The sequence below is a fragment of the Neopsephotus bourkii genome, unplaced genomic scaffold, assembly GCF_033783945.1.
Source record: "Neopsephotus bourkii isolate Nb327-2 ecotype Australia unplaced genomic scaffold, CSIRO-AGI_Nbou_v1 NB_962, whole genome shotgun sequence".
Lineage (NCBI taxonomy): Eukaryota > Metazoa > Chordata > Aves > Psittaciformes > Psittacidae > Neopsephotus > Neopsephotus bourkii.
In genome coordinates this window covers 1,095,882-1,108,125 of record NW_026901456.1, presented here as the reverse complement: position 1 = coordinate 1,108,125, position 12,244 = coordinate 1,095,882, and the positions used below count along the sequence as shown (strand labels likewise).

Below are 12,244 nucleotides of genomic sequence, written 5' to 3'. Positions count from 1 at the left end.
GTGGACACCCTGCAATCATGGCAGTTACATTCTTGTACAGAACACTGCAGAGGGGTGATGGCGCACCGAAGACCCGGGACTCCTGAGGGGGCCCTCCTGCAGCAGCAGCAACCAGGGCGGTGCGGTGGCTTTAAAACGGTTATCGATGGTGCCCAAGCAGCCAAGGAGAAGGGCTCTGCAGCTGCGAACTACCGCTACGAGGGCAACCCCTCTAATGCTTTAAGGCTAGCCTAAGAGCCAGCCCGAGGCCGCACCGCGCCGCCGGGCCCAGGCCTGTGGAGCCGCCTTTCTGCTCAGGTCTCACCCCACGGTAGCCAGGCACGGGCGCCGCGATGCTGTGGGCCCGAGGAGAAAGGTGGGGCCGCGCCCGGCCCGCCGGCGCTGAGGGCCTCAGGCAGGCGCTGCTCCGCCCGGGCGCCGCCGCTAGGGGTCTCCGCGGGGCGGGGAGAGCCGGGTCGGGCCGGGGAGGGCCGCACCGCCCGCTCGGGGGCGGTCCGGACCATCAGCTGACCGGCCCCGCCGCGCCGCTCGGCTGGTGCCGCCGCAGCTCAGTCGCTTTCCCCGGCAGCGGCGCGGCCCCGCGGATTTACAGCCGGACCCTGCCGTCTTTCGCCGGCCGGCCTCCCTCTTTCCCTTCCTCCCCCCCCTCCCGGCCGCCGCGATGCTGCCCCACTTAGCCCTCCTGCTGCTGGCCTCCGGCGCCGCTCGGGCTCTCGAGGTAAGCGGGGCAGGGGCAGCCGGGCGGGGGCTTCCCCGCCGTCCTTCTGCGCTTCTCCGACGCTTTGTCTTTCCGCAGCCGTCTCTACGCCGGGGGCTCGGTCGCCGCGGGGCGGGGCGGACGAGGTTCTCCGGCACTTTCAGGCAGACGGGTGGCGGGGGGGCTTTTTTCCTGGCTGCCGTCGCCCTCCTGCCACCGAACAATAGGGCTGCTCCCGCCGAGCGGGGCGGCGAGGAGGAAGTGGGCTGGAAGCGCCCGGGACTGGCACCAGCCACCCCCGCCACGCGTGTCCGCGGCGGGCTGCGAGCGGCCGGCTCCGTCCCTGCTGCCGGGGCCGGCTCCCTTCGTTGTCCGACTGCCGGGCGCTTCCCCGTTAACTTCGGCCGCCGCCCGTGGAGCCGCCTGGCGCGGCGGGCGGGGGTCGGGGCGTCGGCGCCAGCCGATGGGCAGGGTGGGGGAAGGGGCGAGCGCGCCCCGCGGGGACGCCGGCTCCACCGAGAGGGTTCCACCGCTTGGGGCTGGGAAGGGAAACTTTCCCTGCGTGTGGGAGCGCTGCGGGCGGGGCACCTGGCGGCATCCCCTTGCGGGGCAGGAGCCGGGGGGCGCGGAGCCGGACTGCGGGGGTGCTGCCGGGGGAGGGCAGGGCAGGGCAGCGCCTCCCCCATGGCGCACCCGCAGGCAGGTGTGCGAGGCGGCGGTGGGGATGTCCCCGCGGGCTGGCGCAGGGGCCCTGCCGGTGCGGCCGCGGGGCTGCGTGGGAAGGGGGCGGTGGCTGGCGCCCGGCCGTGCCGTGTTCCCCTTCTTCCCCTCTGCTCCTCCTCCTCCCCCCGCGGGCCGGTGCCGGGCGGCGCGGAGCCGCGAGAAGATGGCGCCTCTGCAGTGCAGCAGAGACGCGCCGCCGTGCGCGCTGCGGCCGCCAGCAGCCCGCGCCCCTCCGCGGCCGCCCCTGCCCGCCCTGGCCTGCCGCCACCCTCCGAGCGGGGTCCCTCTGTGTGGGGCTGGGGGTTGGAGGGGTTTCCAGCACCGCTCCTCCGGCCGGGGGTGCCAGCGCACCGCGGTTCCTGCCGGGGAGGGGGGAGCCGGGAGCATCCTGATGAGGTGCGCAAGTCTGGACCTCAAAAGGGGAGCCGGTATGGGTGGTGTCGGTGCTCCCCCACGCAAAAATGTGTGGGAGAGGAGAGTTATCTTCTAGTCTCTTTTGGTCCCTGGTTGCCAGACCTTGGCCTTGAGACCTCAGTTTTTGCTCTTCTCTAGTATTAATCTCTACTTCTGCATCTAGGGGCTTAAGGGGATGGGAGAGGTGAGGTGAATGCCGACCTTGAGACAGGAAGCGAAGCCTGAAGCTTGTGCTGTCCCCTGGGGAGGCGGATGCAGCCTTGTGGCTCAGGTGCCCTTCCCAGGAGGTACCCTGGTACCTGGCACACAAGAGGAGACAGCTCTTCATCCTGGCTCTCCATCCCTGGTGCCTAGGCTGCCAGCCACAGGCTCTTGCTTCAGTGAGTGTTCTTGCCAGTGTTGAGCAGCATTTATCAAGCTGAGCAGTTGTAAAGATGCTCAGAGGTTTAAAGCTTCCAGTTCCAAAACTCATTTGGGTTTTATCAGCTTGTGCAACCATTTGTTGTCTGAGTGCAACAGAAGGAAATCTCTGCCTTGGTTGCGCAACTGAAGTAAAAAATGTGGCTTTACTATTGAGATTGTGTGTCAGGATAGACCACGAAGGGATGGGCATTTCTGTTGTGTCCCTGCCACCCTGGCCTTACAGATAGGTGTGTAGGCATTGCCACTGTAAAGGTGCTCACAAGAAAGGGGGCTTGGATTTTGCATCAGAACCGTTCAAAGGAGAATCTGTACTCAGAGACGTCCGCAGTGGTGTCAGCCTCGGTGAGAATCCAGAATATTCAGAGACATCTTTTGCCTTGAAGCATTTGCTTCAGTGAGCACTGATGTTTTTGCAACAGCTTTCGATCTTGTTCTGTCATTCAACATGAAACATTGGAAGCTTTGCATTTATCCTGTTTGGGTTTTTTGTTTGTGTTTTTGTGTTTTTTTTTGTTTTTTTTTTTAAGATGTTTGGTAGCTGGGTAGGTTTTAGCATCTGGTTGTCTTGTGACCCGCATTTGTCAGTTTTGATACTCAAGGGTTGACGTTTTGGGAAGTGTTTTTGTAATAAAAAGGTATTTCATAATAGGAATTTTGTATGTACATTTACTGCACTGGAATTGTCTTCTTATACTAAAGTGTGAGACTGATGTTTGAGTTAGACTCTCTTCAGATCTTCTGAAATGAAACATTTTTCCCTGCCATTTTAACAAATGCTTTGCAGAAAGCAGGAAAGAACCTGCACTTTGCTTTTACAGTTACAGGGAATGGTATAAGGAGGAGGGAAAGCTGGAACAAAACAAATTCTTTCTATATTACACATGAAGAATTCCTTTCTAAAATTGCAGGGAGATTAATATTTATTTATGTAGCTTTAAAGGAAATACTCCTTAGTGATGTTGTGGTTGCTTAGCATGGTGCTTCTGCCACTCAGGTGAATCATACTGGGGTTAGGAAATCCATTAGCCGAGAGCTCTCATAATTTTCAAAACTTGGATTTTTCAGTAGCTTTTTTTCCATTTAGTATCTTTCTATTTATAGCCTGATTTCAATAGATAAATTGACAGTAATTATCCATGTGAATTTACGTTAATGATCCATGTTCTAATCGGCGCACTGAGCTTATTGGGATTTCTGCCATGCCTCTTCTGCTGGCCTGCTCTAGCTCTGTGTTTGTAAGTGAGACTCTTTTACCAGCTGACTGAAATCAAGTTAACACATTGATATCATGCAGGCTGGCTCTTGGAAGGTTAGTTGACAAAAATTACATGGACTGACAGCTTTTTTCTTTTTTTTTTTTTTTTTTTTAATGGATAGTATAGTGCTTTATAGGTTCTTATTTTTTTTCTTCAGTTTTTTTCTTTAAGTGGAAAACCCTAAATACTTCTTTCTTCATTGTTTAGTTTTCAAGCAGACCGTCAGAAATGGCTTTGTAACGTGGGAAGGGGAATGAAGCCTTTCCTTGCCTTCCATTACAGGCTTTTGGTTCCTCTTCCCATTGGTTCTGTTCCCGAATTCCCCTGGCAAAGCTGTTGCGTTTGTTGGAGGGTCTCTTTTTGCGCTGCCTGTTTAAAACGCTGCTGTGCTGGTATGGGTGGCTGCATGTGTCAGTGGGGCAGGGCAGGCGCTGTCGATTCTGATGCACCATCAGGAACCTTGGCAGTCAGATGAATAAATGAGATGAATGAAAAATGCAGCATCTCCTTTGCTCCCTCATTTGCCTTTTGTTTGATTAACAAGCAGCAGATGATTTTGAGACTCGCTTTCTCTTCAAATGCGTTTTCAGGGTGGGGGGGGTGGGGTGGGTGATCAGCTGTTGTGCTGCTTCACAAAACAGGTACGAAAACATGAGGGAGCTGATAGATTCTTATTTCCATTTTTTCCCATGAGCCATTTATATGACAGATGCAAGTGATCTTTCTTAATCAGTTGTAATTGATTGGAGTTGCATTGTGTGGCAAACCTACAAGTATAGATCATCTTTGATGGCTTTTCATGACTTCCCTTTGCATGTATTTAATAAACTGTAAAGCATAATAAACGGTTTGTAAGTTGTATAAAAAAGAGGGATGACCGTTTCTTTTAATTGGCAGTTCTTCTCCAATACAAAGCTTAGCAAAATAGCTGAAGAACATTGTAACTTCATGTAACTGCTTGGTGAATTGGCTAGCTGTTTTCCTGAGCAGAATAATTTCTGTTTTTTTTTGTTTTTTTTTTTTTAGTGATTTGGTAAAATAATTAACAGAGGCTGTTGGTTGTGGAGACCTGATTAAGAAATTACTAGATAGGATTGCAGGATCCTCCAGAAGGACTCTAGTCCAAACCCCTGCCCAAAGCAGGGCCAGCTCTGGGATCAGACCAGGCTGCACTGCAGTTGCGTCTTGAAAACGGAGCTCCAAGAGCATAGCCTGTGCACGCTTGCTGGGCACCCTGCCTCATCTGTGTTTGGTTTGGTTGGTTCACCTTTGCATTTAAGCATGTCTCCAAGCTGTTACTTGTTTATTTTTAACGCAGTGTCTCTAGGATTAATTTGCATCCTTAATCCTGAATTCTTTGAGCAAGTGTTGTTTTGACATGTCGCATCTTTCAAAAAATGTATGTAATATCCAGGAGTAAAAATAAAGTATTTGGATTTAATAAAAAAAGTATTTGTATCTGTCAGAGGTCTATGTGTATGCATACACATAATGCATTAAAATCACCTGTGTCTATATAATGTATGAAAATGTGAATTGAAATCCCTGATATATTTGCATAATTAATGTATGACATTAAAATCACCATATGTGTATGTCTGTGTATATACATTATATTAGTGTATAGAATGTATTTAACCAATAGTTACTTACATATCTGCTTATATCCAGATAATGAAGGGATGAAGTTCTAGCCTCTCCTGATAAAAATATAATTGGATCTGTATATGGTAATAGGTTCACTGAAGTTAGGTGAGCTGTCTGGTGTGGTTTTAACCCGTAAGTCTAGAGCTGTGTGTTACTGGATTTAAAGTCTGGGGATTTTGAAAAAAAATCCCGTGGTGTAAGAAGATTAGAAGTAAAGCAAATTGAAAAAAATACTGAATGACTTCCTGTAAGCTTGGTTAACTGTTAGAGCGTGCTCTTGCAATGAGAGTTTACAGCAGCTGTCGCTAGGCTGAGGATTGGCAAGAGCAGTGTTGGTAACAGGCTTGGGCCTGGAATAATTTGGAGGCAAAGGCCTCCTCTTAATAGAAGCTAAACTTTCACCCTGACCTGCTTTTTGGTTTTGTTTGTAACTGAATGAAGTCTTTTGAATGAGGCCTTGTTCCCACAACTTGATGTAGAATCTGCCCTTCTTCCCCAATTGTCCTTTAGAAACACCTACAGTTAATGTTTGAAAGCAAAATTTCTATCCCTTTTGGTGATACCAGACCAGCTGAGAATATCAGCCAGTAATGGCTGGTACGTGGTTTTGAGTCTTCAGCTCTAAGTAAGTCACTTTTCTGCCCTTGATTATAGTGTGACATTGGTTCTGAAACCTGGAGATTTGTCATCTTTTTTCATTAATTTTCATTTAAAAATAGCATTTAGGGACCAACCTGATTACTAAATCTTGGTGTGCTCTGCTGTAGATTCCAGAAGCTCTGGAGATGTCTCCAGTATACCAAAAATAGCTTCCTTGTGAGAATTTAGTCATATAACAAAAGAGAAATAAAGGGGGATAATAACTTCTTTTCAGGGGGATTGGTTGTCAAGACAGTCAATTAGTGTGTGTGTGTGTGTGTATATATATATATATATATGAGTGTTTAATAAAAAATAGAATGCCATACCTCAAGCTCCTTGCTATGTGGAGGATATAGGATTGTTTCGACACACTGCATGTTGTGAAAACATGCTTGACAATGATTCAAATAAGTACAAATCCAAATTTCACCTGATGGAGATATGGGCAAGGGGCAATACATTCTGCATTTTAATTTAATTAGTTAAATTTGATTAATTAATGTAATTAATGTCATTATCTTGCAGTGGCTCAGAAAACATGCTTTTCAGATGATAAGCATGAATGCAAAGGTATTAAAATAAGTAATGCTTTTTAGAAAGGGGGAAAACCTTAAACCAGCTACTGGCGATAAGGACACTGCTGTTCTATAGTTGTGTGTTTTAGGCTTCTTGCCCTCTGATAGAAACAGGAGAGCGATAGCTACAGGTATTTCTGGTTTCTTTACTGTAGCTCCCAGTGTGACAGCTTTATAAGTGCTGTGGCTTCTTCTGTGAGGCAGGACTTCTGGCTTTTGATTTCTTGATGGTCCTCCCAGCAAGTTCAGGAGAACTTGATCTTGAGGACTTAAAACGTAGGTGTAGATTGCGGTGATTTACAAGGCTGTCCAAAAGAAGCAAACCTAGTGAACTGATGGCATTCCATGGACTGTAGGACAGCTGAGCTTTAAACAGAGGAGCATATGAACCAGGACTTTTTTGTTACCTGGCTGCTCCTTTCAAGTGATAGTTAAACACTCCTGTTCAGCTATCAGCCTGCCTAGCTCTGGAGGTGGCTGCTGAAAGCTGCTCTTCCTGCTTTCACCAATGGCCACCACTATGTAAGTTCAGCCTTTTCAGTGCTCTTTGACCCCTCTCTAGGCTGGTTTTATCTTACGTCATCTTATGCCACATTGAAATAAATAAGCTGTACTTTCTTTGGTAGGTGTCATCTTCTGGCAGATGCTTCAGAGACCCAAGCTGTAAAATGGGCACAAGCAATTGAACTAGCCCAGCTGAAAGAACAAGGAGCTGCTTTGGGGAAGAGCATGAACCTCTAAAACCGTGTTTGCTGAAGTCTGTGTAATAGCATTTAATTAAGGTGTTAGTCCGCTAGCTTCCCTCTTGTAACCTGCAGCAGTGTATGAGCAGTCTTCTCACAGCTAACCCTTCTTTAGTTCCAGATTGCTGAAGGTTAGCATCAAGTCACTGCAAAAGGTGGAAATCCCTAAGGGGCTTCATTCAGGGATGGATAACTTTTCAGTTTCCACTGACCCATTTTGAGCTAATCCAGATAGGAATTCTCTATTTGTCCTTTTCTAGTCTGTCTTCCCCTAGGGCAGAGCTTATCTATTCAACCACAGTAGGTGACAGGAATGGGGCAAGCTTGGTTGTACCTGTTATTAAAGGCTTTTAAAAATTGCTCCTTTTCAGAGCAGCTACCAGTGTGATCCAGTATGACAGTTTGTATGCTTTACGTAATTTCTGTTTGGGATTGCAATTGGTAGAACAAAGAGCATGTTTAATAGGAGTTCCAGATGGATTCAGGGGGCAGAGTGAGCAAAACCCTGCGTTGTTTGGGAACTGTATTAATACTGGACTTCAAGATTTTTCAGACTATGAAGGAGGAGTTTAGAGATAAACAGCTCAAATTTAGGTAATACAGTTATTTGGTCCTAATAGATTTGAAATACACGATTAATATGGGGTTTTTTTGGTAGTGAAGGTGAAAGTTGTCTCCTCATTCGCCTTCAAAATTTTGTAGTGGTATCCAATGGACACACATAGAAAAACAAAAAAGTAGAGATGGGGCAGGATTTTGGAGTTATTCCCAATCTCCTGGTTGTGCTATCACATTGTCTTTGTTCCTGCGGGAAACCTGCTACCTTATCAGCACATTTTTGAAGTAGAGATTGCTTATTCTGAAGCTCTGACCCTTATAACATTGTTGGGTTTTTTTCTCTAAATTATGATTTCTGCAAAGGGCTGATATCCTCCCCCTACCCTTGCTTTGTCGGATACCATAACTCAGTTTTAAGACAAATGGCTAACTTGTTCTTCTTTCTATGCTTAGTTGAGTACATTTATTTGTAGTTTTAGCTTTTGATCTCAGATAGAGATTACTGAGCTGATACAGTAGTTTTACAGCATTCTTCTTTCGCATCATTTTAAAGGTAGCTTGGAAACATAGGGACATTTGTTGCCTATGTCTCACCTGAAAACATGGAGGGAGGGATTTTTGGGATGTATAATTGTTAAAGGTTTGATTCTGTTGTACTTAATTTTCAAAGCTCCTTGTAAACAAAGTCATGACTTCCAGTTGTTTGTTTTTCCTTGGAAAAAAGACCCCCTCTTTTTAATATACATCCCATAAAATGCCTGTAAATTTGTTCTCATAAACAGTGAAAAATACGGTATTATCTAGAGGAAGATAAACTGGGGAAAAGAAGAAAACTGTTAATGCAGCTAAAAGGTAGTGGCTTTAAAATCGTGTTTGTTAGTTTGGGTTTGTTTGTTTATAGATGTTGTAAACCTAAATGTATTAAATGTCGATTGGTGATAGTTTAATTGTTGAGTACGGAAATAAGGGGGTTTTGTGCATGCATAGCATTGGCAAGCTTCTAGACATGTAGCATGTAGCTGTTGGGTTGTTTTGAAGTTTTTTTGGTATTCTTCTGGAGCTCTGGAGTTGTAAAGCCTTAAAAAAAATCAAAGACCAAATAAGGGACCCAGAGTATGTGAAGTGTTTGAGGGAGTTTTAAAGACTTCTGAAGGTCGATCCGCAATGGGACCTGGATAGTGGCAGTCTCTTTCGCTTTTGTTTAGATTCGTTTCTACTTTGGCTTTTGTTTCTCATAGTGGTGAGTTGTGGGGATCTTGTTTTCCTTTTCCTGCTAGCGTTAATGCCTGAAAAGCCAGTTGCCATGTGCAAAGTGTTCTTCATAGCTGTGACCACATCTCTGAACTGTTGAAGTGCTTCACGTTCTACTGCTCTAGCCTGTCGTGTCTGTTTGAATCTAGGCTGAGGTGACATCTCTGATAAAAACTGGAACTTGCTTGGTTGAGTTACAAGCTATTTTATTTTGGTGAATGGCTAAGACGAGATGGGTCAGCATGGGAGGGGTAGGTGCCCATTATGGGCAGTTCCTACTGTGTGGTCAGCGAGCGAGTGTTATGGTACCCATGTGGGTGTTGGCCTCCTGTGATCAGCTCCTGCCTTGCCATAGCTGACAGTCTTTGTTAAGTCCTTAACGAATTAAAGGGGGGGCTTTCCTTTGGGCACAAGAGCTAATCCCTTTCTGAAGGTGTTTGCAGGAAAATCCGATAAACAGCTGAGGTTGGAGAGAAAACGTAATCTGATGAACAGCAGGGTAAAATCAAGGCATTTTTACTTTGAAATCACAATCTAAACTATTTCTGAAAATTTATTTGAATGAGACTTAAGATTTGTCAAACAGCTTTAGATTAATATATAGTTACGATACAAATTCTAAATTGCTAAGTTCCTGTTTAAATCTAACAGAACTTCTGTGGGTGATGGGCAGAAATACTGAAGGTCAAGACCCAGGCTCTGCAGACTGAAGTTGGCATACGCTGCTTGGCTCGCTGAACCATCCTCTTCTGTTTGTGTGGGGCTGCTCATGCTTGAATATAAATGCATGCATGCATGCATGTTTGTAATGTGTTCTGAGGAAATTGTATCTCTTAACTGATAAGAGGAAGAAAGCTTTAATTAAATCTGTCACTTAAAACTTCTGAGTAACGAAAGGCTGTTATGTACTCCTTTTATAAGTAGAAAGGCAAAATATGACTTAAATGGAGCAGTTGACTTGTGGGACTTGACAGCGGGTAGGAGTCTTCTGTTGTTGTAAAACTGGTGTTTGACATCAAGGCTAGTAATTCAGTGGCCATCTTATTTTAATGAGGGATGTTGAGGCCTGGAGCCTGTATGGAAAATGGGTCATGGGAAGAATTAGTGTTGGGTGAAGCCAGCAGTGCTTCCTGCTGTTCCCCCCTGCCCTGGGCTCCTCCTCTGCCTGCATCTCCTGCCCTGTCACCACCCTGCAACTGAGCAGCAGGCTTTGCTGTGGGGCAAGTTTAGATAAAATCAGTAGAGATTTGATGTTACCCTGCTGTGTGCTAGATGTGGGCTTGGGGAGCTGAGCCCATCCTCTCTAAGAAGGGCTCAAGAAAGAGAAGGCTGGGACAGGAATTACTCTGTTGCTCTGACGGATAAAGGTAATAACTGGGGGGAGGGAGGAGTTTATAAATTCCATCTCCGGAGGTAAAACCAGATGAGAAGAACGATCTGTAATTTGTCAGAAGGAAGCCTGAGCACGCTTTAGTTGCATTCATAAAAAGGAGGTATCGGGCAAGGAAAGGCATGCTGTGTACTGCTGTCTTGAAGGCACTTAGATAGGAAACTGAGGACCTGTTTTTGACAGTATGGGCTTGGGGCAAGCTGAGAAGGGAAACACGTGTTTTCTGCTCCAGATGTGAAGACTGTGCAACTGGTTTTCACCAAAGAAGTAAATACAAGATGTTGGGTTTAATCATGGTGAACAAGAGAAATGTAATAGCTTGGGATGTGCAGGACGTCAGATCAGATGTTCTCTGTTCAGATTGTCGGATTTAAATGCCATACCTACGGGGAGCTTCCAGTGCCTTCAGGCATGCACCCCAAGGGGAATATAGCAGTGTCCAGTCCAACAAGATTTTGTAGACAGTAACACTGTTTGCAAATACAGCATAAGTTATTTGCTTGTTGATTTTAGGATAAGAGTTTTGGTGTTATCAAAATCTAATTATAAGCATTAAACTTGATTTACTCACTTTCTTTAAACCTGTTGTGAGCTAGCACTTTCTGTGATGAACTGCTTAGTATGGTTTGGGATTTCACAGATAAGTGCCTTACTATTTGCAGAACTATTCAAAGAAACAATTGGAAATTGTTCTTAGTGTTAAGTTGTGATAAAAGGTAAGTGATAAGCTTTCTGAGCCCTTTGAAAGGTATAGGGGTTTTATCAGTCCTGCTGAAACAAAAGATGGTGGAGCTGGACATCAGCAGGCTGGGCTGGTTGGGACTATTTCTCATGCTGATGGGTAGTGCCAAGCAAGTTTGGATTGTATCTGCTTACGTCTTTGCTTCATGCATTAGCCCAGCTCTGTGGCTTTCCAAAACAGAAATTTTAAAAGAAACAGTTTTTAAGGAGTTGGCTTGAGTTGTAAGTGACCTTAACAGATAAGGAATACTTTAATGCATTTTCAAGCCTTCTCATTTTTTAAATTGTGAGCCTGCAAAAGGCAAAAACCTTGGGAGGGTGATCACTAAATAATGTATCTTAGGAGTGATAGCTCCCCAGTGTTTTTGTGACAGCTGAGGCTGATGTAGAATGCCGTGTGAGCACTCGGGAATGCTGGATTTAAGCCGGAGTGCAGACTTTGGTTTTGTCCATTACTCACTGCTTTTTAGTTACAGAGAATGATTTGGGTAAGAAATTAAGCACACCAGAAATCTACAAGTTAATTTTCAGTATGGTACCCTTGCTGAGAGTGCCAGCAGCTTTCCTTGGAATTAGGCTTTTGGCAAGGTATGAGCTTGTTGAGGGAGATGAAAGAAAATTGAAGTGACTGTGGGTGTCTCTGCTTATCTCCGCGCTCAGAGATGGGTCAGATGGGTCAGAGTACCGTTTGTTTTGTTCAGCCTGTGCTTGTCTGAAGTCTTAGGATTTGCTTTGAATTCTTGCCTTTACTTTGCCTGTTCCAGAAGAGTGTGTAGAGACACACCTCTTAGGTTCTCCCCTCCCCTTACCCAGCATTACAATTCTGGGGCTGCTCCCCTGCAGCTGTCATGCCCATCTTGGCTGGTGGATGGCTGTTGTCAGGAGCTTTCCCTCCAGGGCTTTTGAGTGTCTTCCGCGCACGTGAAAATTCCTGTTCTTATTGTGCCATCAATAAATGCTTTTGTAATTCATGTTAAATATGTCTTTGGGTCAGTGCTGTGTCTGTCAGGTCTTTTTTGGTATTCAGCTGCTTTTGTCTTGCTCTAACAGTTTTAATTCTTGTTTCAGGAGAAACAGTGCAGTATAAGGTTTATCTAGGAAGAAAAAAAAATCAACAAAACCCAGTAAAAAACACCCCAAAGAAATGCCGCCCCCAACTGTCACTCTATCTTACTTGAAGAACT

The 12,244-nt window shown here is 46.0% G+C and overlaps 1 protein-coding gene across 5 annotated transcripts in view; it reads left to right on the top strand.

Annotated features, from left to right (window-relative positions):
- The first annotated feature begins 491 nt into the window (after positions 1 to 491).
- APP (amyloid beta precursor protein) overlaps positions 492 to 12,244 on the top strand; it is a 207,962-nt gene continuing 196,209 nt past the window's right edge. For 3 of the 5 annotated variants that reach the window (XM_061358982.1, XM_061358978.1, XM_061358977.1), the window contains exon 1: positions 493 to 718. In XM_061358982.1, the coding sequence (XP_061214966.1) occupies positions 662 to 718 (57 nt within the window). In that variant the 5' untranslated portion in view covers positions 493 to 661. Of the gene's footprint in view, positions 719 to 12,244 lie in introns of all 5 variants that reach the window. The other 2 variants (XM_061358980.1, XM_061358981.1) reach the window with 2 other exon arrangements.